At 39.8% G+C, this 25,645-nt stretch overlaps 3 protein-coding genes across 5 annotated transcripts; 2 read left to right on the top strand and 1 right to left on the bottom strand.

Moving 5' to 3' along the window:
• Positions 1-12,944: 12,944 nt before the first annotated feature.
• On the top strand, positions 12,945-16,557 carry ASDURF (ASNSD1 upstream open reading frame). The gene is made up of 4 exons (XM_058839890.1): positions 12,945-13,120; positions 15,181-15,234; positions 15,754-15,829; positions 16,418-16,557. The coding sequence occupies exons 1-4, from the start codon at positions 13,046-13,048 to the stop codon at positions 16,486-16,488; spliced, it is 276 nt and encodes a 91-aa protein (XP_058695873.1). The 5' UTR covers positions 12,945-13,045; the 3' UTR covers positions 16,489-16,557.
• ASNSD1 (asparagine synthetase domain containing 1) lies at positions 16,511-20,220 on the top strand. The gene is made up of 3 exons (XM_058839885.1): positions 16,511-17,983; positions 18,866-19,047; positions 19,891-20,220. Exons 1-3 carry the CDS (start codon positions 16,511-16,513, stop codon positions 20,150-20,152), a joined length of 1,917 nt encoding a protein of 638 aa, XP_058695868.1. The 3' UTR covers positions 20,153-20,220.
• A 241-nt stretch (positions 20,221-20,461) lies between these two features.
• OSGEPL1 (O-sialoglycoprotein endopeptidase like 1) lies at positions 20,462-25,460 on the bottom strand. Of its 3 annotated transcripts, none has more exons than XM_058839886.1 (8): positions 25,137-25,460; positions 24,740-24,989; positions 23,727-24,114; positions 22,590-22,794; positions 22,361-22,509; positions 21,684-21,814; positions 21,469-21,540; positions 20,462-20,614 (listed from the first exon to the last, which is right to left on the bottom strand). In XM_058839886.1, the coding sequence occupies exons 2-8, from the start codon at positions 24,949-24,951 to the stop codon at positions 20,524-20,526; spliced, it is 1,248 nt and encodes a 415-aa protein (XP_058695869.1). In that variant the 5' UTR covers positions 24,952-24,989; positions 25,137-25,460; the 3' UTR covers positions 20,462-20,523. The 3 variants fall into 3 exon arrangements, with proteins under 3 accessions (XP_058695869.1, XP_058695871.1, XP_058695872.1); XM_058839888.1 differs by having other exon boundaries at positions 24,740-24,978; XM_058839889.1 differs by lacking the exon at positions 25,137-25,460 and having other exon boundaries at positions 23,727-24,109; positions 24,740-24,960.
• Positions 25,461-25,645: the final 185 nt, after the last annotated feature.

The following is a 25,645-nucleotide window of genomic DNA, read 5'->3' as shown; positions in this document are numbered from 1 at the left end:
TTGGTGGGCAATCTGCACAGGAATTGTGGGATGAAGTGCAGTTGATAGAGCAGTGACTGTGCAGCCATACAGCAAAGCTCACAGCTGCAGGATCAGAGCGGATAATAGGGAATGTGGAGTGAGTAACAGTAACATCTGAAATAGAAGGTGCAAGCCACTTATTTTGGGTATTAGAAAAACATGGAAATTAAAGAATGGCTGGAGTAGAACAATGGAAGTGGCTTCACTGGCCAGGTCAAAGTAAACAGTGTGACAAAAGGAAGAAAAACAGATTAATTGATCTCAGTAGTATTGTCAGCATGGAAGAAGGACTTAATTTCAATAGTTAAGCATGCAGAAGAAAATAAGGTTTACTGCAAATAAAATGAATACGGTAGACACTGTCCTTGTTCTCTCTCTCCACTATAAATTCACAGAAGTTAAACAGAATTCTTGTTGCAGCCACAGGGCCAACTGATAAGTGTAATCTTTGCACTGGAGTCCGTGGCAAATCAGCAAATAAGGGAAATGGGGGTTAAGTAGCATTTCACACAGGTCATCTCGCAGAAGCAGGAGATGTAAGCAGGCTCATTGGAAAGAAGGGTCATGGATTCAAAGAAGATCTTGCTGCTAAAAATTAGGCTACATTGTGGCAGGTTTTATGAACCTTGTAAGATGTTAAGACACTTTCAATATTTTCTTGATCGCAAAAATTTTCAATAGTAGGACAATTCATATTGGAAAAGAGCTTAGAAGGTCTCTTCCCTGTTTTCCTGTACCAAGCAAAGTCAGCTATGAGATCAGGTTACTCAAAGCTTTATCCAGTTCCAAGTCTGAAGACTGCAAAATCTCCCTGAACAACCTGTTCCACGGCTTCTCTTTCATCATCTGCATCTTCTTTTATCTCATTTGAGAAATTAATTAATGCTTCCAGTTGCCAATTATCGCCTATATCTGTTCCTGATTCATCCGATAGTGGCATCTTAGAATTTTTTATTCTGCTAAGGAGGCATAACTAGCTGAAATTTTTATTTCTTTTTTTTACACAGTTCATACAGTATGGGCTCTGGCACTGTGAAGAGAATAAAAGCCCAGAAAGATGATGCTGTGCTATAAACTTAACCCCTCACCTTGTTCAGGGGATCATAAAGCTGTAGAGGATGGCCATGTTATGAACAGTCTCACAGCTGGTGTATTTAAATTCTATAGGCTAAAATGCTCTAGTGTAGTGCTTTTAGGAGAACCACCTGACTTCTGTACAACCTGAAAATATTCTCACTGTCATCAGAACAAAGATTTCAGTCCCCAGGGAAGTTTTAGAAAAGAAAAGAAGCAGCTGTACAAGCATTCCTGCCAAAATAATCAACAAAACATAACTATCAGTAATTGGAATACATGGCTGTATATTTTGCACCCTGAGAACTGCAGGGAGTCAAAATAAGAGCAACAGCTGTGGAAGAGGCAGTTAAATCAAAAGGGAAATAGAAAAGGACAGCAAGATACTCCATGATAAAGGTTTTTATTAATTTTGAGGTATGCCTTTGGGCCCTCTGAGACAGAGGTCAGGCTGCTCATCATCTCAGCAAATTAAAAATCGGCAACGTCATTTGGGTACCAAACCAAACAGTGGTAAATGTTCTTCCCACACCTGTGCACAAGGTGTGGCACTCTGATCTTTCATCAAATCTCTGTTTGCAGAAAAACAGCTTGCTAGATAAAGCTACTGCCTAGTAAGGGCCTTTCACAATGTCCACTGGCCTCACAAACCTGGCTGGGTTACCCAGGAAATTTCCTCCAATGAATAATCCTTCCTGTCTGAAATTGGCATGTTTTGTGTAATTTTGTAGACACCGCAGGGTGCTCAAGGACACAATATTGGCCTGATTACACCATACTCCCTCCTCAGACATAATGCAGAATTTTCAGTCAGGATGTTGCAGCTGTTCTACCACTGTGCATTGCAGTGTTATGCAACAATTAAGGCCAGGAAATGGAGATTACTTCATACCTAGTGCAGAGTGGGTGATGACTTTTAAATATCCTCAGAGGTAAAGTTATATTTTACAATTAAACAATAAGCAAATGAACACATGAAGCAGTGGCACTGAAATCAAGCAGGAAGGCTGCTTAATGACTTTCAAATATGAAGAACTGAAAGTAGTCTAACATCAAATCACAGTAACACATGGAACATGAATTTACCTGAGCTAACTGAGCTTACCAGAAATATTTCACCTATTGGGTCATACAGAAGATGCTCCACAGGCAGTGAGGGCTACTTGATCCAAACACACAGAACACTGTTGAGAAACAAGCCAAAAAGAATTAAACAATAAAATGCTGCTAAATAATTTTGCTATGCATGAGGTCTGTTCTGAAAATCAGAAATTGACAGATATATAATAAACTCTTGCAAAAAGACCTATTTACTAACTACAGATATATTGCAAAATCTTACTTTTAAAGATGAACTAGTTAGAAAAATGAAAAACTAGGTAGAAAAACATGAAAAATTAATTGTGTTAATGTCTAGGCAGAATTCCCTGTAGCTGTATCTCAGTAAAAACTCTAGTAAATGCTTCAGTGGAAAAGCAATGTTCTAATGCTAAAAAGCAAATGCAACAAATCTCAGGGAATCCAGTTATTTTTAATCAGTCATGCTAATTAGCACAGTGAAAGCCTCAAAAGTAAAGATGATAACGAAAGCTCAGCCTTGCCAACTGCCTATCTTCTGATACAAGACACTGGCATTTGTGTAACTGCTTGAATACTGAACAGCTAGCAGTAGTTACTATAGTGCAAGATGCCTTTTGTTGTTGCTGTTCACTTCTTAAAAGGCACATTTGACCCTGAAGTGTAAGATCTTTCAGACTCACCTAAGTTCCTGACATTATGGCCTGCCCTACAACAGCCAGTACTACAAAGCAGATTTCAGTAGTTGTGCAACTCACTGTTCCTTTTGCACACACAACTACAGGATACTTAGGGGCTAAAATTAATTCCCTTTCAACAACTTTTGAAGCATGATATTTCAATCTCATTATTTAACTGCACTCTATGATAAAAAATATCATTAGTGCTCAGAAAACTAGTCTATTTTAAAAAAATCAGCATTTTTAAAATAGGACTTTCTGTGGCAGTACATTTCACTTACCAATCATGGGCAACATATTTACTTTCAGTTCTAAATATATTAAAACCCCACCACTCAGTGCTTTTTCAGTTATAAAATTAAATTTAAAAGAGGCAACAATCTCTACTATTTGGATACCTCTTTCAACCATTTTTCCAGATCTGATAGAGTTGTAAATAATCCCACATCTATATATCATATGTGTATGAAACACACAGTATCATTGAAGTGTCAGATCAGAAAGATAAGTTCTGTCAACACTGCTAGAAAACATCTCACCAATCATCTAGCAAGTATTTCCTCATTTTTGTTCTGCATAGGGCTAGATATGTAGGCAGAATAGATGGTGCAACTTGTCATTAGAAGCTCTGCTGGGAAGAAGCTGAATGCTATAAACCTTCTCTTCCTCCACTCCCCTATACCACTTCCCTATCTGCATGTTAGAACACAAAACCTTTACCCTCAGTCTCCTCAGCTTTGTCCTCAGCATCAGAATATGAGACACACTCGAACTCTGCAATGGCTGGAAACTGAATTGTAGCTAGAGTCAAATGTTCAGCTTTCTTCATCAGCTACGTGCATGATGCAGCCTGGTCAGAGAAAAATACCTTCAGTTTTGAAAATCTAAAAGCAGCTTGAACACTGACTGTACTGTCAAGATAATATAGAGGTATACATTTAATACTGAATATGCTGGCCAAGATAAATACTAAGATATCCTGCATGGTTTTGGAATGGAGTAGTGCCTGAAAGAAAATAGCAAACTGCAGTGGTATCAGATGCATATTTAAGTCTGATTCATTACATGTGAAATTTACCCCTTTGCTGTTCTGTTTGTATGAATTTTAATTGTGTCCAAGTATTAATTAACCTGAGTTTGTTTTAATGACTTCTGTAAACTTGAAAAAATATTATTTGAGTTATTCATGATGACTTAAATATCCTTTTCAAAACAGCATCTGGCATCCTCAGAGGTCATCAAGCCCAAGACAAAATTGTGTATCAGTAGGCAAGACAGATCAGATGTGGAGCAATAAAAGCATCTCCTAAGGTATAAAGCTATTTAAAATTATTTCTGTTCTCCCTAAGTGGCTTTATTATTATTATTATTTGTTTGCAGGGGTTTTTAAGTGCTTAGTATCATCCAACTTCCTTATTTTCCCTTATTTGACAACATAAATATGTATGAAACATAGAATTCCAGAATATAAAAAAAAATGCTAAACAATAAATAGAAAATCTAGGATTATTATCTAATAGAGTAGGCTTATGTGCATACGTATAAACTTATATTTCTGTATTCACAAACTTCCACACAGTTAAATTTATACAGATTATACTTGAAGTTTGAGTAAATCTAATGAAAGTCCTCCAGCAGGAAGATGTTCAAGACTGTGCTGCTTGAATTCCCTGCAAGAAGAATGCAATAACACAAATAGTTCTTCACCAGGTAAACCTTGCTCATCTTGCTTTGTAATCAAGTCATTTGATTCAAATTATCTACAAGAGAAAAGCAGCAGAATTTGGCTTTGCAGTGTACTATTAATTTAAACAAGCAAGATGCAGATCACATATCCAGATTTTTCTATAATAAGATGATAATGACTTTATTACAGTTCAAAATACTAAATATGAGAGTAAACATAAAATAAATCCTTTTACAGTTCTTACTCAGAAAAAGAAATGCATTTCATTTCCCAGTGTCATTTCTGAACAAAATTTTCCAGTTTTTCAGTCATTCAAATGATATATTTTATTCTCCTAAGTGTTAGGTGTTTTATTAAAAAGATAAAAGTAGAGCACTAATGGAGGAAGCACACAGTCTGCTGGAGTCTAGTTTAGTGCATGGTTGAAAATAAGCCTGACAAAGTCTCCTGGCAACACTTTGTGGAAAACACAGTAAACAAATAAGTGTAAGTTACACGAACAGTAACTGAATGCTAGAGCCTTCATTTCTTAGCCAAAAATACTTCCAATGGCTCTATGTGCATACATTGCATCCATTTCAGTAGCAAACAATATATGTTAGGCTGTATACAGTAAACTTACTTAAGAGAGCATTAAAAGTCAATTAAATACTTCAGATAAAAAGTAAAATTTTAAAAAAAGAGGGAAATTATTGTCTTCCTCTGATTTTTAAAGAGATCATGACCTCCTTCTAGTTAATACAATTTTTAATCAGATACCTTAGTGTAATCTCTGCAGTAGCTCTGTAAGTAATAGTGTAAATCTGATAGTTGCAAGGACTATGAGGCCTTTTCAGCAGGTGTTGGCTAAACCTGCTCTGCTTTAATTGTGCTGATTACTGTATAAATTTTAGAACAGTTGTGATAGATTTATTACCTTAACTCTGCTTACCATTAAGCCAAGCACAGCCTGTGACACCACTGTTCAGGGGCTCAGACATAGGGGTTTTTCCTACTGGGACAGAGAACTCCTGAATCTCTGTAGTCAAACCTTAACCATACTCTGTGTCTAAGAGTGACTTTAAATTTTGAATTGTGTTTTGAGCTCTGGACACTGTCTATAAGAGGATTTTGACCAATTCATTATCTCCTGGATAATCATTTTTCAAGATTTCATTGAAGGTGGAAACAGTGAAGGCTAAGAAAATACAAAGAAAGTAAAAAACCAGTTTCCCATTTTCCCTTCTTTAGAGAGAACTTTCATCCTTTTGGACTGGAATAATTCCAGAAATGTATGTTCCTTCATTACAATTTATTGTCATGCCTCTCTGTTTGTTCTGGTCTGGAGAGAATCAAATGCAGTCACATCTTGTCCATGTTGCTTGCAATTTAACCATTTTACTAATGACTACTCTGAATTTTCCTCCTTTATGCACTGATGCTGAAAGGACTGTCACTTCAACCTACTGAGACCTATAAGCAACCTATAAGCAAAATCTGGCAAAGTTTGTTTAGTTTAAATGCAGTATTTTTATTTCTGACTTTCACTGCTAACCAGGGTCACTACTTCTCAGTAAGTCTGTCAAGTTACACTGATACTGTTGTATTTATAACCTTGTAAAAAGGTTTTAAAAGTTTGCTTTAACACTATTAACTACACTTACATTGTGTGTAGGCTAAGATATTAACTTACAGGTATCTAGTGCTATTTTGGGTTTGTTTTGTTTTCCAGACAGCTACTATACTGATTTCTAAAATGCTAAATACCAGTACCTTTCCTTAAAGAAATGTCAGAATATTAATAAAAAGGATGTTACTCAAATGTTCAGTGTTACAAAATTGTATGATTTATCTTGGCTACCTCTCTCACATGTGATAAGGTATTTCAGTGGCAGAAAGACCTTAATTCTATTACCTAAATTACTGTTAAATTCAGAGCCATGGGCAAAGCTTTGCTAAATATTCAACAATTAAAACACATACCAGGAATTATGCAATGATACCTCTCTCTCCCTTGTGGTTATTCTTGCTCCAAATGATGAACTCACACTTCAAAAATCAGCACTGAAAATACCAGGAATGGAGACAGCATTACTGCATTTTAAGTAACTGCATCAGATACAGCAAACATTAAAAACCTATCAGCATTTTCATTGCTGGTTTCTCAGTTCTAGTGGTTCTGCCTTGAAAGAAAAGGAAATATTTTGAGAGCTATTACACTATGTAAAACTTAAGATTATTACACCTCACAGTAGTTAACAGCCTGCCATAGGCCCCTCTTCCTTAATTGCAACAGCTGTAATTACTCCAAAAACTGTGGTAAAATAAGAAAGAGTATAGTATCAGTGATGGTGTTTCACAGGAGAGTATTTGGTGAAAACAGCTAAATCTAAGTGATGTTTAGACTTTAAATAAGATGAAAATCATAGTAAGGCTTAAGGCACAGCAACTTGCAGCCAGGGAATTTTGCCTTTTTAAATGTTATGTCAATATGACAAATAGAAATGTTTTGTTCTGTGATAACCCAAAATAAATGTTTCATGAACTCTGTTCTGTGAGCTGCTCTGTCAGAGGTCACCTAGCTGTGGAATGCTTAGTCTGCTCTTCCATGAGAACACATTTGCCATTCAGTGCAGTGAATATTTCTGCAATGAGTAGTTTTCTGACTGTGACTTCATAAAGAAAAAATACCCCAATTTTAAATACAGAAACAGTAGTTTAAACATGGAATACTAATGCTCATAGGTGGAATGTGAATAAAAGCCAGGACCTTCAAGTTCTGTTCCTCACCCTGCCAACTCACACAGCTTTGGCTTAGATTTCCTATCTGTATTCACCCATCTCAGGCATTTTGAGCTCTGTGGACCCAAAAGCACTAAGTAGCACATTCAGCATAAAAGGATGGTGAACAAGTATAACCCTCAAGACTGAAAGTTCTACAGTGGGTTGTTTCTTTGGGTCCCAGGTTGTTTTGCCATGTGTGCAAGGCTGATTTGTACCAAAACTTTGAATAGAGAGAAGAAAAATAAAATTGGACGGGAATAAGGACAGTGGGTAATGGCATAAATGGGAAGGTCTCAGCACAGTCTAAGACAGAAAGAATGAAGTTTAAAATAAATGAAGTCCAACTAACTGTTTGGTGACATGGCCACTGGCACATTAGAATTTGATAACCTTAGTGTTTCCCTTCAAATTACTTCCATCTCCAAACTTGGAAAAATATCTCTCTAGCGGCTCTACTTGCCCAGTAGCAGGAGCTAAGCCCAAATGTATGTGACAGTAAGAACAAAGGCACAAAAAGCACATGACAGCAAGACATCTAATAAAACAACCTAGGCCAGATCCTAATCCAGCTGGGCATCTTCGACCAAACAGCCTTACCTTCACTCTTGCCTCAGAGAGCCTTGCAAAGGTATTATGTATTTCCCCCTTTCTCCAGTCTGCTCAGACATGTTCTGTTCTGCCCAAGCTCTCACTTAGGTGCCTGTTGTGTGCCTATGGAATGTGCTTCATGGGGCTGTAACCTATTTCAGCCCAAATTACCAAACCCCTGATTCCAAGAGACCCATATCATGGGAGCAAAAGCAGGCTGCCACTTCCATACCTTCAGCCTATCCTGCTCAGGCCTGCCTACTCCTCCAAAGCCATCTAATCTCTGGGTCTTATCTTTCAGAAAGTATCAGTTGTACATAGTATTAAACACAGTACTTAATGTCATGGAGACACTCCCAACAGGAAAGAGAAGCAAGCCCATAATTATCCTCCAGTCTTCCCCAGACTTCCTAACTCAACTTCCAAAAAAGCAGACTTACTGGGCAGGTTGACTCTTCACTCAGAGTGTTTTTGCTGCAGTTCTCTTTTCCTTTTCTCATTAGCCAGAAGTATTAGCACTAATCTGATTTTATATCAAAATGGCCAATCCAAGATATTCCAAATGAGGCATCTGTTTGGTTCCAATGCTCCTGAGCAGTTCTAGGCCTCTCATATGCCTGCTCTTTGGTTGCACCAACAGAAGAACTTCATCTTCATACTGCAAACAAAATGTTTGTTTTGTAAGACAGAGCACTTGAATTTTTAAGATCCCTGGACATTCACTGCTCAAAATGAGTATCTGGAATTCTGATCCCAAATTCAAAACAGTTACTGCAGTAAACCTGTGTGTTGGTTATTCAGAGCATGTGAGGGACTGCCCTGCAACAGACAAACCTAAATCTTTTAGTTCTGCATTTCTAAGTGAAATTTAGCACTAACATGAACTTAGCTCCCTTTTAAAGTTTAACAAAGTGCACAACAAATTGTTCTGCACTAAGGAAGGAAAAATTATGAAAAATCAAACTGTCTTTTCAACTACAGCAACAAAAGACCTGGAGAAAGGCTCTTGTATTCATTAGAGTGACTTCAATTTTACATCGAAGAACAGAGTGGACTTGGAAAAGTCTATTTTTATATCCTCTCTTACTTAAATCACCAGATGAAAGACTGCTGGGAGTACTTTACAAATAAGCTGTTTGTTTCCACACTTTTAGAAGCTTTGAGGTATGCAATCAGATTGTAAAAACTAATGAAAGACTGATTATAGTTCTCAGCTATTCTGACAACAGCCTTAAAATCCTCCATGTGAAAGTGATGAAACTCTGCTTTTAATTATAAAATTAATAATTTTTTGCTTGTGAACTACACAAAATTTCTGTGCAAATGAGTTCTCAGATTGCTTTAACAGTGTATCAGAAGTAAGGTGCTAAAAAAACTGACTGTACTTCAAGACCATAAAAGTGCTCAGACTTCTTCTTTTACTTGCAGTGACAGGATTGTTAAAGTATGATTATAGGTTTTGTAAGGTTTCTTGTGTAATTGACAATCTAGGTACTTAACCTAAGGAAACAAACCACAACTTCACCTAGATTCCAGCGCATATATCCAGATCCCTGGCTGTGTAAATTGACCTAACTCCCTTCACATCCTGATGCCTCAAATTAGCAGAAGGATTACCACAAAGCAAACCCAACTAATTTCAACAATTTGAATTGTCATAGACTGGTATAAATTAGCAAATTATTAAAATATAGGTCCAGCTGTGAAATTAACACAGAGATTGATGTTACATTTCAGAATCTACTCAGGTGAATTATGATGATACAATGTCTGAATACAAAATAACCCAGGATCAGAACTGTGCATGTCCCAAAACAGACAAAAACCTACATAAACACAATATCCTCTGACTGTGCTCTCCCCTTTTAGAGACCTCATCCACCTGCCTTACATGGCTGGCCCTACTCTCTGACTGTCTCTTTGCAGCCAGCAGTTTCAGCTTGCTCTCTTGTGGCCAACATTAGAGCTACAATTATCCTGATGCCATTCCTCTCCAAAGGCCTCTGTGACCAGTTCTTCTAAAGCATGACCAGTTTCCTCAGATTACAGTCACTTACAGCTGAACCTCATAAGCCACTCAGACTTGAACCCACAACCGATTATGGTGGCTTAACATGTTACCAAGCATCAGCCGAGAGATATAGAACTGAGTACACACGGATTTTCAGCCTGCAGCAAAAAACATGGAAACTTTGAGGCTGCTAAACCTCCAAGGCAGTATCAGTCCTACCCTGTGCCTCTCACAGCTGTAAAATCCCCCAACACAAATGTACTGCCAAGATCATGAACAGAGGTCTTCAAGACATGACAGTGCTGTCACAAGAATGGTCTCACCTCTGATTCAGCGTGGTTTTAACAGCAGCTTTTTGGAGCTTGAGCTTGGTTATTTAAAGGTTACTGCTTTGGCCATGCATTTGCTAACAGGTGATAGCAACTTCAAAAACTTTCTGGCATCAGTAAGTACTTCTGGTTTTTAGCTGTCCGCATGACTTGTTGAGTAATTTGTGTCATTTTTTATAAAGATTCCAGATACTGAAAAGGTGAGGGCTTTTAAAGACTAAACTATTCCTTGATACTTTATTAACATTGTGTCAGGCATTATTAACCACCAGAAACAGTTTCATGCTAGTAAAAAACAAAAATTGTATAGAACACCAAAGCTGGCACAAGTGCACAGACACAAGCAGAACGACCAGAGATGTGTCACTGAATGACATTGCCCACTTAGCTGTCAGCCAGATGAGCTCAAAGTGCCCTCCCCAGCTCTCAGGAATAACAGTGCAGGCACATCACAGCACCAGAACTGCAGCAGGCCTGAAATGAGCTTGAATGGAGATGACACTGCTCTGCACAGGGAGTGAAAAGGTGCCAACCTTTCCCTTTGCTGAGTTGCAAACATTATTGTGCAAATGCTGCTCTTATTGTGGGTATGACTGTAATTTCAGGAGTGATCCTGTCAGAGGAATTCATTCATTTTTAAAAGGACCTATCAAAAGCCAACTCCTTATCAGTAGAAGAATCATCAATTTGTGGTAAGACCAGAAGCTAAAACCACTCCACATTTGCTATTATGCCTCATGATAAGATAAGAGTCATGGTAATTCATGACTCTTCTGAAACAATCAATAACACTGAGTGATGGATTTTTGATTAATAATCATTAACTGCATTTATTACTGAACATAAAAGGGATAATCAGTACAGAAATTATACTTTGACTACTGGGTTACTTGATCATCAACCTTTGTAACATATGAACAACAAATAAAACACTTGGGCAGCAGAGGGTTGGGAGTTATTTAAATTGAACAAATTACTCAACAGAACAACATTGACAAGCTACAAAGCACACTGAGCAACAGCACCAAAACTGATCTATGTGGCCCAGATATGTGTATTTCTTCTAGAATTCAAATGACAAGCCCCAGAACCACTCCAAACCCTGGGCAACGACTCCCCAGCAGCTTCAGCTGCTCTGCTTTGGGACTGCCAGAATCACAGCACCACTGTGCACTGCAGAGAAAAACAGATCAGCTCCTTCACCTGTCTCACCACACAGCCCCACATGCAGCCACGGTGAGGCAAGGCTGCGGGCACAAGTGTGTGCTTAAAGGTGGAGGGAAGAGCAAGACTGACCTTTTAGGAAAGTGTAACCTCAGTTTCTCTTTCTGTTAAAAGCAAAAAGCACAACTTTTGCAAGTTAGTGTATTGCCAAATTGTCTTTCCTCATCCTACTACTAGAAGCCAAAATCCTTATTCTTCCTATACCACTGCCAAAAATATTGTTCAACATCACAGATATTCCAACTAAGCTCATGGATACAACCAAGGTGCAATGTTGTTCACAAACTCTAGCTATTATCAAATAATACTATGTATTACTATAATATGTATGATTATGTGAGATTAAAGCAAAAAAAAGTAAACTCCTATCTCTTACTAAAGTTGCAAGTATTTCAAATGGTTCATGAAGATTTGAACTATATTTGCACTGCACTCAGTACCACAAGGACCACAAATGAGAAAGAAATCTCATAAAATCCTAAAACGGAGTGATTGGTAGCAGTCTGTAAGCTTGGATTGCTCTTGAGTGTTTACAATAATTACACAATGTTTAAAAAAAAAGGAAAGGGATAAAAATGAGACAATTATGTATTTATAAAGACAGGTAGGCATATGACATATCTATAGTACAATGGAAGAGACAGAAATGTTAAGATCATCTCAGGTGGATGGTCTTAAACTTCTATCCTGTATAATAATAATAAAACATTATTATTATAAAAATAATAAAATATTTATGATAATAAAATAATAAAATCCTAGAATGAGTTGGATTGGAAAGGACCTTAAAGATCATCTCATTTCAAGCCCCTCTCATGGGCAGAGATTAGACCGCTGTGCAACCTGGCCTTGAACACTTGCAAGGATGGAGCTGCCACAGCTTCTCTAGGCTCTGCGTCTCACATCCTCCGTGTAAACAATTTCCATAAAATATCTAATCTAAACCTGCCCTCTGTCAGTTTCAGTCTATTCCCCCTTGTCCTAACACTACATGCCCCTCTAAAAAGTCCCTCTCTATCTTTCTTGTAGAAATATATCCTAATAATGAATGTAATGAAACATATGATCCTAGTATCTGTAAGTAGTGTATGATTCATATTTCTCCTGGAATACCTTTAAGCAAACCGCTTAAAGGGGTTTGAGAGCCCCCTGCCCGACAGCAGCCCGGGGTCACACCACACCAAACCACTCCTTTCTTTTTCCGGGTGTTCCGACACCCTCCCAAGGAACACAGTTTCCAAGCCTCATTCCAAACATCTCCGCCTTGGGCCTGTCCCGACGCCCTCCCGGACACGGCTCCCAGGAGCTCCGTCCCTCCCGGGCAAACCGGCGCAGCCCCGCCTTCCCCCGGGCGGGGGCGCCAGCGCCCTCACGATTCGCGCCATTGACCCGCGCCCCTGCGCGTGCTCTGCCGCGCCTGCTCACTGCTGCCCTGGCAGGCGCGCGCAGGGCCGCGCCCGCTGATTGGTGGTGTGCTGCGCGGCCCCGCCTGCGCGCATGCGCTCTGCTGCGCCTGGCTTCGGTGCCGTGCGTGGGAAGGCGCGGGGCTGTGGCCGCCGGCGGGTGGGAGCGGCCGGTGCTCGCCGGGGCGATGTCGGGCCGCCCGCCGCGGCAGGAGGATGGAGAGAGCGCGGCGCTGCGCCACAAGGAGGAGCTGAGCCGGCGGGTGAGCGGAGGCGGCCTCGCGGGGCCCTGTGCCGGGGTCCGGACCGAGGCGCGGGCGCCCTCCGGAGCCTGTCGCCTCGGGTGCGAACAGCGTGAGGAAGAGGAGGGCGGGTGCTGTCAGGGCCCTCGGGCCCCGAGAACGTCCTGCATTTAGCGAGCCTGTGTTCCCTCGCTAATAGCTCGCTTGTTGGATTGGTATTTTGGCTTCAGGCTGAGCTTGAAATGTCAAGTGAGGCTTGCGAAGTTTTTCTCATAAAATCACAGAATACATTGAGTTTCAAGAGATCCTCAATGATCGAGTCTAACTCCTGCGCTGTACAGGACACCCCAAGAATCACACCATGTTCCTGAGCACGTTTTCCAAAAGTTATTTGAACTCTGTAAGGCTGGTGCTGTGACCTCTTTCCCTGGAGAGTTCAGTGCAAAACCATTCTGTGGGTGAAGAACCTTTTCCTGCTATCCAACCTAAACAACTCCTGACCCAGCTCCAGGCTGCTCCCTGTGGTACAGTCACTGGTCACCAGGGAGAAGAGATCAGTGTCTGCCCCTCCACTTCCCCTTGTAGACTGCTATGAGGTCTCCTCTCAGTCTCCTCCAGGACAAACCAAATACCCTCACCTGCTTCTCACATGACTTCCTTCTAGTACCTACTTCAACTCTTTCTGCCCAAAATGTTCCAAGAGATTTCAGCCACAGAGGCTGGTGCTCCTTATGTATCTGCTCCCTCTTCCCTGGTACCCACAGCTTTGTTCAGTATGCAACCTGCCAAGCCCTGTGGAATTTTCACTCCCAACAAACCTCATCACAACCTTCCAGTATCCCAATGGGGCCTACAGGGAAGCCAGAGAAGGGGCTCTTCATCAGGAACTGTAGTGATAAGACAAGGAGTAATGTGTACAAATTGAAAGGTGGCAAATTTGGGTAAGGTATTAGGCAGAAATTCTTTGCTATGAGAATGGTGAAGCACTGGCACAGATTGCCCCAAGAAGCTGTGGATGCCCCAACCCTAGAAGTGTTCCAGGCCATGTTGGATAAGGTCTGAAGCAGCCAGTTCTAGGGGGATGTGTCCCTGCCCGTGATCTTTAAAGTACCTTCCAACCCCTTAACATTACGTGATTATATGAAAAAGTTACTTCTACATGGCCATGTTGTATAGAGACATGATAAGATATGTTTTTGATTGCCTGGAAGCGGCAAAGCTGGGACATCATAGAGCTACAGGTTGTCGCTTTTGTTGTGCCTAAGTGGCTGGTTTCTGCTCTTTGCCTTGTTGGTGTTGTAGATACACGAGATTCATGTAGCTGCAGGAAAAGTTGTACATTGAGTGTGCCATATTCAGTTTGGCTGACCTCCCTCTGTGGTAGCTTCCTACTTTGCACCAGTTCCAGGAGACACAAAGGAAGAGCAGAGAGACCTGTATTGTTTGCTTCTAACAAAAAGCATTGTGCCCTCTGAACAGATTTTGTTTCAGTTTTTGGCTTTTGTAACAGTCATTCTGATTACTCTTTAGTGTTCACAGCTGCTATTGTAAAATAAAATGTGAATATCTGTCACATCTATCAGTGCAGAACGGAGTGGTAAATCCCACTAAGGAAGTTAATGTAAAAGTCCAGAGCAATAGAGAGTCCTATTGCTCCTAATACAGTTCTAGAGTATTTGAATTTTCATTAATTTCATTTTGAATCTGGAGCATACCTGTGATTGTAAAGTGTATTCTTGATAATATGCAAATTTTTTTTTTTAAGTTATTTGATGTATTAGTTGTGTGCATGTTCTCTTCTGAGGGGGAAAAATGTGCTCTCTGATTATAAATAGCTATAGGTACCCTGGCTTCCCAAAGGCTTTTGAGGGTAGGAGAAATACCAATGCATGCAAAATAGCCTGTTTCTAGAGGAATTAAGAATGTAATTTTTATACTTTGTCTTGAGTGATTCATTTGGAGAACAGCAGCTATACATGCGTGTTGCTGTATTAAAGTACCAGTAGACATGCTCACCACTAGGATTATAATACAATGTCTTGTTTTTATCATTAAATTCAAACACATCTTTTGCCTTTCAGATTAAAGAGCAGAAGATTGTAGTCGATGAACTTTCTAATTTGAAGAAGAATCGGGTAAGGTTTTACAAATTTGCTCTTAACTATTCAATTTGAACAGAGAAATAAACATAGAGACAAGAGGGGCAACAAAATATGAGCATGCTGTCTTTAATTTGTTGCAATACAGATTTTAATAAACATGTGGTCTGCTGTGCTCAGAATAATTTGTCCTGCAAACGATTTGATTATGTATACTTGTGCAGTGTTGGAGTTTTTTGCTTTTTTTATGTTTTGTTTATTTTATTAGGATGTTTGAGTTGATCACAAGGATTCATGAGGTATTCTTACTTTTTCTGTGCTTTTGTTTAAAATAGAATATGATTCCTTGTGGATGAGGAAACTTGGAATTGTCTTACGTTGAGCCTTAAATGCTTTTGATGGTACAGCATTAGAATGTAATGGTGTTGGCAGGGCAGAACTTACCCCTTCACTTTTATACCAAGAGTGCCTCTTTGGATCCACACCAGCTTCTGCTGCAGTGTGGTTCCAGAATCTGCTGCTTTGACTTAATACAGTATGGGTTTTGTTTTACAGAAAGTTTATAAGCAGCAACCCAATAGCAACATATTCTTCCTTGCAGACCGGGCAGAAATGCTGTCTCAGTGCAAAAGTAAGTTTGCAGTGTAAAAGTATCTCAAATAGTTAATGTTTAAACGCTGTATTTGTAGCTGATTTCAAAAATATGTTAAAATGAGAAAATTGCGGCTGTGTCAAATGCAAAGTAATAGGGGAATGGATAATAGAGGTGATGATGGAACAAGGATTAAAAGAATATAAATTTAGGAGTATAAATTTAATTTTCTGAAGTGAACAATTGCTATTTCTCTTTGCTTTGATTTGGGTTAATAGCGTTGCCATTTTAATTCTCAGTTCCCTTTTCTCACTACAGATGTCGAAGTCATACTGATTTTATAGGCAGGAGTTGGCCATTCCTCTATTGCACTGTGGCTTTCTTTGGAAAAAAAATCATTATCTTTGTATAATTAAAGAGGAATATGCTACAGCAAGCTTATATAGCTTGTGTTAGTAATGATAGAACATAAACATAGCACTTTGCTTAATTAGTGTTTTATGTTTATCACTTTAATTGAACAAGTGGCTGGAATTATTAATTTTGTAGATATACTCTTAAACTTATCTATGCATATACTTTCCTGTTTATGAAACTGATTATTTGTGTGATTTTTCTCTTACACAGATACATTAGATGAATTAAAGAAGGCACATCAGGAGCTGGAAAATTCAGAAAAGGCTAAAATCAAGAAGTAGTTCATGTGAATTCCTCATTGCAATGTGTGGTATTTGCTGTGTTGTTACCTTGTGCAGCCAGCATGCGATTCATGATTTCCTCAGTGAAAATATCCTCTGCCTTCTGAGAAGAAGAGGACCAGACAGTAGCCAACAGTTGATAAAAACTGTGTCTGATTTCTCTTATGAATGTCTGTTTTCAGGCCACGTACTTCACTTGAGGGGGCTGCTGACTCCTCAGCCTCTGGAAGATGCCAATAACAATATTTTTCTTTGGAATGGAGAAATTTTCAGTGGAATTCATGTAGGAAATCTAGAGAATGATACTGAAGTAATATTTCATCGTCTGGCTTCATGCAGCAGTGAAACGGACATTTTGTCACTCTTCTCATCACTTCAGGGTCCCTGGTCTTTTATCTATTATGAAGCACCCAGACACAGTTTATGGTTTGGCAGAGATTACTTTGGTCGTCGTAGTTTGCTTTGGCAGTTCAGTAATGAGGTTGACAGCGCTTTCTGTCTCACATCTGTAAGTGGTTGTTCTGAATCAGGCAACCAATGGCAAGAAGTCCCAGCATCTGGAATTTTCAAAATTGATCTCAAGGCTTGTGCAACAAGTAAATCTTTGTCTTTAACATTGTTTCCATGGAAGTACAGCTGCAGAGAGAAAGCAGTAGAAGAAACATGCATTGATCAAGTGTCAAAAGACTTACCAAATCACGTACGTCTTGTGCTGAATGAATCAAAGCTGTGTCTTGGAGCACCAGTTATCCCTTTAAATAAAGTAGTTTCTAAATCTTCAGGTGCATGTCCGGGCTATAGTTTTAGCAACATTAACTGTGTGGTTTCTGTAGAAACCCTTCAAGAATTTCTTGCAGAGGAACACAAGAAAAAATTAGTATGTCGATTTATTGATGTTTTAAATGAAGCAGTCAAGAGACGAGTCCTGTGTCTCTTTAGAGATCCAGATCAGAAAACAAGAGCAGTTCCAAGCATGTCTCGTAAGAAAGCACATGTTGCGGTGCTCTTTTCTGGTGGCATTGATTCCATGGTTATTGCAGCCCTGGCTGATAAACATGTGCCTTTGGAGGAGCCAGTTGATCTTCTCAATGTAGCTTTCATGATGAAAGAGCAAGCTAAGCACAGGGCTACCACTAAAAGACATACCAGCCATGAAGTACAGCTCGATTTGCTTTGTCCTCAAGAGAGTTGTCAAGATCTTGATGCTGACGCTGGTACTCATTTTTCTTGCTTTGATGTTCCTGATAGAATCACTGGTAGGGCAGGACTGAAGGAATTAGAAGCCATTAACCCTTCAAGAACCTGGAACTTTGTGGAAATTAATGTTACACTAGAGGAATTGAAAAAAATGAGAAAACAGCGTATTAATTACTTAATCTATCCACTGGATACAGTCCTAGATGACAGTATTGGCTGTGCAATTTGGTTTGCTGCCAGAGGAGAGGGTTTCATTAGTAACCAAGGAGAACTGAAACCATATAAAAGTCCTGCAAAGGTACTGTTTTATTTTGTTTTCTGCCTTATGTTTGACTTCTGAATGTAAAAACAGTTTTGTTGATTCAGAAATCAGCTGGGATCTTTGCTGTTCATAAGGCTTCTGAAATTCAGTGTCAGAATGTAGAATATTCTATAATTCTAAAATTTGTGTAATTCTAGAGTTAAAAATCGCATTCAGTTCTTTTGCCATGTAATGTACATGTCTTTCCAGTGAACTTGGATATGCAATATTATGAGTAGGAAAAAAATAACCACCATAATTTTTGATTCTGATTTCTCACTTCTCTGTTCCTGTGGTTAATGTTGGGAAGAAGGAACTGTTTAATTTCATCTGTTGAAGGCACAGTAATGGGCCATATGTAATCATTGTTTTTCTCTTGATAAAACATTTTACCCTTCTTACTGAATAGTGTAAACCATTTTTACTTTGTGTAACATAGTTGTTACTAACCTAGTAGCTGGTAAATGAATAATATTGTGTGTGTATGTTCAGGTAACTACAGCATATGACGTAATCTTTGGCAATAATTTTTAAAGGCTGGTGTTTAACAAATGCTGTGTATTATCATAGAAACTAACAAAGACATTCTTCAAATATACTGGTGTATTTGTGATACATATGGCATTATGTTGATGTTTTTAGTTTGTTCCATGTTTGCATGTACTTTAAGGTCTGATTGTGAACATAATTCAAGTTACCAGTGACTTTACTTGGAATTGTTTCAGGCTTTGTAAATGTGTAAGGCACAGCCCATCCTGATAGGTAATATCTAAAAAATGTGTATTCAAATTTTTCTCCTTAAGATGAAGTGAAACATTTAAGGTCTGTTACATACTAACTTGCATAGACACTAAGGTTTCTTGTATTCTGTTTCCTCAGGTTGTGCTTACAGGAATTGGAGCTGATGAGCAGCTTGCTGGGTATGCTCGACATCGTGTGTGTTTCAGAAAAGATGGCTTAGAGGGTCTTAATAAAGAACTTGAAATGGAGTTAGGTCGCATTTCTTCTCGAAATCTTGGTAGAGATGACAGGATCATCGGTGATCATGGAAAGGAAGCCAGGTATTACTGTTTTAACATGGAGCAAAACTGGTTTTGCTGGTTAGATGCAGTTTTTAACGCCCCTAACAAAATCTTAATTGCAACTTCTGTGTGTTTTATTGTCTCTAGTTCTGATGCAATTTTGTTAATGTGTACTGTGTTGGGCAGTTTTTGGTTTTGTTTTTTAAAACAGTGGACTATAGTATATTGTGGAAGAGTTTACTTAAGGAAATTTAGCACTTGATTTCCATCTAGAAGTTTTAAAAAGTAGCAACAGATGTTGAAATAGGCAAATTCAAGCTGGTTTTATCATTTTAAGCTAAACACAAAGTTTTGCTTTGTTCAGGTGTGGACCTTTGGGGAGTGTCTCTGGAGAATGACATTGTAACAGAAGCTGTGTATTCCTATCCATGCAGTAAAGGCATAGTCAACATTCACTATGTTTCCTGGCTGTTAAGTCTGTAGAGTAGAAGAATCATTTTATTTGTGTCTACTTCCTCCATGCTACCATCAACTTGAAACAAATTCCTTAGGTGTTGTCCAGGAGCAGAGGCCATTCAGGTGCATGAAAGGTTTTTTCATGCGATCTTTGTGCCAGTGTTTTTCCAAACCTGTTTTTACTTGCACATTTTCAGTTCAGCACAAAAACAGTTTCAGTGGTGGAGGTGCAGTGCTCTTAACCACGCACATGATTAGGTATGAATGCCTGAAATTCAGAATGATACCAGCATTTGTTGTGTAAATCTTTTCGTTTCAAAGTTACAGCGTAGTTTCATGTGGTCTTTGCATGTGGTAAAGGGGAAAACCAAGACTATTCCTATGGAATTTTTGAAGGGTCTTTCCCCCTATAAATCTCTCTTTCAGGTTTCCTTTTCTTGATGAAGATGTTGTTTCATTCCTTAATTCTCTGCCTGTCTCAGAAAAAGCTGATTTGACTTTACCTCGAGGAATTGGTGAGAAACTGATTCTGCGCCTTGCAGCCAAAGAGCTGGGCCTGACAGCCTCAACTGTTCTGCCAAAAAGGGCAGTACAGTTTGGATCTCGAATTGCAAAACTAGAGAGCAACACTGAAAAAGCATCTGACACATGCAGCAGACTGAAGTTACCTGCAGAAGATGAATTATAGAGCTGTATCTTGAGATGTTGCACTTACTCTATGCACAAAGTCAGTAAATCTTTCAAGTTTTCTAAGAATGTTTGGTTTGTGTTTTTTTACACACTTGGACATAATTATTAATAATCAGAGTTGTACAGGTGTATGTGTATGAGGAACTCACTATGAATGCATCCTCACTTTTAAGTTTTTTTTGCTTTAATACTGAGAATGCTTCATTTGGAATAGTAACTGGAATCACTTTGGTGACAGCAACACAGCATTTGTTTCTCTGACAGGTGATTTTCAACACTTGTAATCCAGGCATTGTCACTAAACATAACAGCATTGACACACTTTTAATTGAACAATTTATAGATTAATTTATTTTATTAAGTTACTTTTTAAGATGCTAACCAACGTATTGTTTTTAATTTTGGCACTTTGATGGAATCTTCTTCAACTCTTTTTGAAATATCAGTTCCCAGGGGAGCTCTAGAAAACAAAATCATGTATTTGTTAAAAATTAACATCATCATTGCCATATCACACAGATGTACAGCTTCACAGACCTTTTTTACAATTAGCATGAAGTCAAAGTATTTTGGTACATTCCCTGCACTTCTAAGACTGTGACTATTAAAATAGACTATCTGATGCTGTACCTGGAAACATCTTTACAATGAAGAAATATTTGTTTGTAGCCATTTCAAACTCTAGAAACACAATTGTGATTTCAAAGCTGTATTCTGGGGCTGTTGTTTTATTTAGATTCTGATTTTGGTTGATAATTCATTTTATGTCTTACTGATGAATGCAAAAGACACTAGAGATTCACAGGGATCTCCTATGATAATCTTAAATAATGTATTGACTACAGCAAGTAAAACTTAGTTTTTTACTCACTGAAATACATACAGCAAATTATTTTTGAAGTAGAGTATAATTTTTCATGTGAAAAATTAAACACAATTTTTTTTTTTGTAATGAGACTATCCAAGTGTGTTTTTCTGAAAAGGAAAAGGGAAAAAAGCCTAAAAAAAAAAAGACCAGCGGGTACTTTTGAAATATCCGCATTTTGTTTGGCCTTAAGCCTAACATCTACACAGTCACAGTAGGAAAACACATAGAACTGTTACAGTGTATGTTAAATTAAATTTCTGAGCCAAAACGAACATAAATGCATGCCACGATCATCTGTATTTAAAACTGCCTTGGAAAGTAACTTTTCAAATTTTTATGTGCTGCAGAGAGACTCCTCAGCAGCTTGTGCCTCTTTTTCAAGTGACCTCTTCCCCTTTCAGTGCCCACAGTGAGCAGTGAGGAAGGAGGCTGGGAATGTCACTTACCTTGGCTCATAGCGGATGCCAGCAGTACTGTGTAGAACACCCAGTCCTGCACGTAACCTTTCAATGCCATTCCTGAGCAACAAAACAATTACATAAAAATGGATGTCACAACTCTGCATATGAGCACATCGTTCAGTCAGCACAAAAAGAGGTTCTTGACTCTCATGTCAACTTCACATTGCTCTTGTAATGTTGTTTAAAGAGAAAACTCCTACCATGCAATCATAACACCATTATCAGTGCAGAGTCTCGGGGGAGGACACAGTAAAGCAAAATCATTTGCATCTGCCAGGTTCTGTAGACCTTTTCGGATATACTGATTACTTGCCACTCCTCCTGATACAACCTGACAGCATTTCAAAAAGAAAAAAAGGCATTAACTCAAAAGTACTGATTCATCACACACAGCTAGCACCATTTTTAAAAAACAGTTATTAGTTGAAGTTCTAAAGACAGCAATATATACCGCATTTGAAGATTAAAACATACCAGAAAAGAGTATGCTAAGTAAGCTTATTATGCAAAAAGACATTCCTGAAGCATGTCAGTCTAATGGAAGGTGTCACTGCCCATGGCAGGAGGGTTGGAAGTTGATCATCTTGAAGGTCCTTTCCAAGCTAAATGAGTCTATGATTCTATTGTAACTAGAACAGCCATCAAGTATTGGGGAGCACAAGGTTAAGTTGTTATGTGAGGTTAGGTTAGGTGGTAAGAAAATCTCTCTAGCTTAAAACCCAGCTAAATATTTATATTTACTTCAATATTGTAGGTATTTTAACAATATAATACATACTGAGATCTTCCTCATGTCAAGGTAGAAAGAACAAGGCATCTGCATCTTCAAATGATGCTACAGAGTCAGATATAAAAAGGGGGAAAAAAGCATACCCACCAAAGTGGCATTTTTGGATGGTAATATGCCGTTTTTGATGCAGAAGAGCATGGCTCGATACGTCCTCTGGATAATATGAACAGTCACTGCGTGCTGTACGGCAGCAGCAACATCCTTAACACAGGACAGGATCTCACCTTCCTGAATACCTATAAAAGTATATCATCAAAGGGGATTCCTGAGTGTAGGTCATCAAAAGCTCAGTTTGTATCTGACTGCCTAAAACTACCTTCTTCTTTTTCTTTCTGTACAATGGCATTATTGACAAGGTTTTGAAGTCCGGAGAAAGAGAAGTCGCAGTTCCGATACTGCTGCATGGGCAGTCGGAAGGTGAGCAGTTCCTGGTTCCCAGTCTGAGCCAAGTGCTCTATGGCCTTCCCCCCTGCCATGCTGAGGCACTCCGGGTGCTTTCTTAGAGACAGTCTTCGTGCCACCTGAGGAGATGATAAACAGAACAGAACAGGAATGAGTTCCTCCTGGACTTGGACTTCCTTCTGCAACGACATCACTGGACTGTAGTCCATGGAGTAAAATGTGACACCAAAAAATCCAATCCAATGTGAAATTACAAACAGGACATGGTAAGGGTAAGACATAACACCAACTCAGCAGGATTTTTTTGTATCTTGGAGCGTTTAGAAATGCAATTCTGGAATAATCTGGACAAACAAGGATCAACAAATTTTGCAGGAAATATTAATTACTCCGTTTTTGAGCTATAGGAAACACACACATATTGCCATGCTGTATTACCAGATACACAGGAACAGGGTTGGTTTCAACTTTTGAAAATCCCCTTTCTGACTCCATGCACTCCCCCAATTTTTTAAATAATGTGCACAAATACTGTTTAAAAACAGAACAATGCCATAAGTGGCCAATTTTACAGACTCTACTCAGGGACCCAGAGAAAACTTAAGATCCTGAAGGCCAAACCATGCTTTTCAAACTAAAATCTAAGATTAGTATGAAGTGTTTTAACATGCATTGTTTTAAACCTGGTAGCGCAATAATACCTCTATGAAATACCTCTATAAATCTTCTCTAATTAATACAAATTGTCTGTATAATCCATGTCAATGAAATAGCCAACATGAGTTTTGGTTATGTTGCCTGTTTGCTAAAATATAATTAATATTTATTAATATTAATATAATTAATATACATATGTTACAATTGATATTTTGTGTACATTTTAAACAGTCATATCTTAAATCTATGGCATTTCAAAATAGAAAAAAGTGACATAAAACTTGTATTGCATTGAATTGCTGTCTTCAGGCTGATGATAATACTACCCCTATGTAGTATAAATGCAATAAAAAGAAGAGAACAGCTAAGGAAAGGTAAGGAAAGGAAATATTACCTTATCCAGCATGTCACCCGGTGCAATGTCGATGGACTGTCCAAGCAGGAGGAAATCTGAAACTCCTTGTGCTACTGCCAAGAGACAGTGGCCTCCAGAGATTAGGAGAACTAAGAAGGGAAATTCCAGGTGATGCGTGAGCCTGATGGTCAGTGCATGAGCCTCCATGTGATGGATGGGGATGAAGGGCTTCTGGTGCCTGTTGACCAAGCTCAGGCTGTACTGCAGCCCCACACCCAGGCTCAGGGCAAGCCCAGGTTTCACTGTGGTCGCCACAGCCGCAAGCTCGGCCACAGAAACGCCGCTGGCACAAAGGGCCTCTTGAACCACTCGCTCAATGTTTTCTCTGTGAAGCTGCTGTGCCACCACGGGAATTATTCCGCCTGCTCTAGTGAAACCAAGGAATTACAATGCGTTGGTAGTTCATAACAGATAGAATGGCATAAAAATAGTTGTCAGGCACCTCTTAACCTTGGTGTATCCTGCCTGTTTCCTCATTGCATTCTCAAATGCCTTGTCTAGTGTCAAGGGCACTGAAGAGAGCATAATTATCAGTGGAAGGCCAGAAAAGGATGTAACTTGCCCTTTTTTGGTACAGATGCTTTTTAAATGTATCTCAACACTTCCAAAATTAATATTCACAATCCCTCACTTGTCAGCTCACGTTCTTAAGCACTGATGCTTATATTTGATTAATTTTTCCTTTAAAAAGTCATGACATTTGCTGATTTTAACAATAGCAATGATTTCAACTGTTATTCACAAGCTAGAGAAGTAATCTGTCTCTCTTTGAAAGAAAATACTGAAGGAAACTTGTTAAATGCATGGCATTTCTTCCCTCCCCCTCATTACTATCTCAGGCAGTATGTGTCGTGGCCCAAGCAATACATCTTCACACCTACCCACCACTTACTGAGTTTTATGGGGCAGGGAAGACTTTTTTGTGGATGATAAGTAACAATAACAATAAAATCCTTATTAAGGCAGAAGCCTTGAGAGAAGTCTATTCTTACTGTAAATGAACTTCCTTCTGACAGTGCAGTGCTTCTCCCAGAACACAGCCAGCTTCATCCACCACAGCAGCGCCGGTGTCATCACAGCTCGTCTCTATTCCCAAAACCAGTCTGCCAAAACGCTGCTTTCCAGAGCGAGCAGAGCTGTTCCTCAGCCACGCAGCTCGGCCGTGCTTAACTGACCGCGAAACGCTTTTGGCAATGAAGTTCATTGTTTATAATCTACCTGGTGGTTATGTCTAGAAGAGAACTGTATAGTTTATTATTACTGGAGGGTTTTCAAGCACGTGTTCTGCTCTGATTTTCTGAAGAGTTTTTAAAGTCATGAATGGCCACACATGACATTTCAGACCCTTAAGAAAAAGCAGCTGGGAGGTAACGCTTTACCTGAATTTACCTGAATTACGTGTGGAGAGTTCGTCACTACGCTTGCTGGTGGCGCCCCTTGCAGCCCTAAGGGAGGTCACACACGGCCCGCCTGTGGCCCGCAGCAGAAGCGCCCGCGGGTGAGCGCTGCTGTGCGGGCAGGGCAGGGCAACTCTGGCCGCTCTGCCGCTTCACGGGCTCGGCCCCATCTCCGCCGATCCTCGTCCCGCCCCGCCGAGGGCAGCGGCGGCCGGAACCCCCCGGCTCCGCCCCGCCCGAGTCGCGGCGCACCCGCGATGTGGCCGAGCCGCGATCTGTCGCTTCCCCGCCCCGCTCCGGGCCCGGCTCCGCCCGCCGGGGCCACGGGGCGGCGCTCCGGGCCGGCGCAGCCGCCGTGCGGGACAGCGGCGGGAGCCGCCGCTCCTCCCCAGAGCTCCGCACGGCCCCGGCTGTGTGCGGACACCCCCGCCCGCACCAAACTCGGGCCGCGTCTCGCAGTCCCTGCCCCGCAGCAGCGACTGACAAAGGTCGCATTGTGAT

The sequence above is a fragment of the Poecile atricapillus genome, chromosome 5, assembly GCF_030490865.1.
Source record: "Poecile atricapillus isolate bPoeAtr1 chromosome 5, bPoeAtr1.hap1, whole genome shotgun sequence".
Lineage (NCBI taxonomy): Eukaryota > Metazoa > Chordata > Aves > Passeriformes > Paridae > Poecile > Poecile atricapillus.
This window is presented reverse-complemented; position numbering and strand designations above follow the sequence as displayed.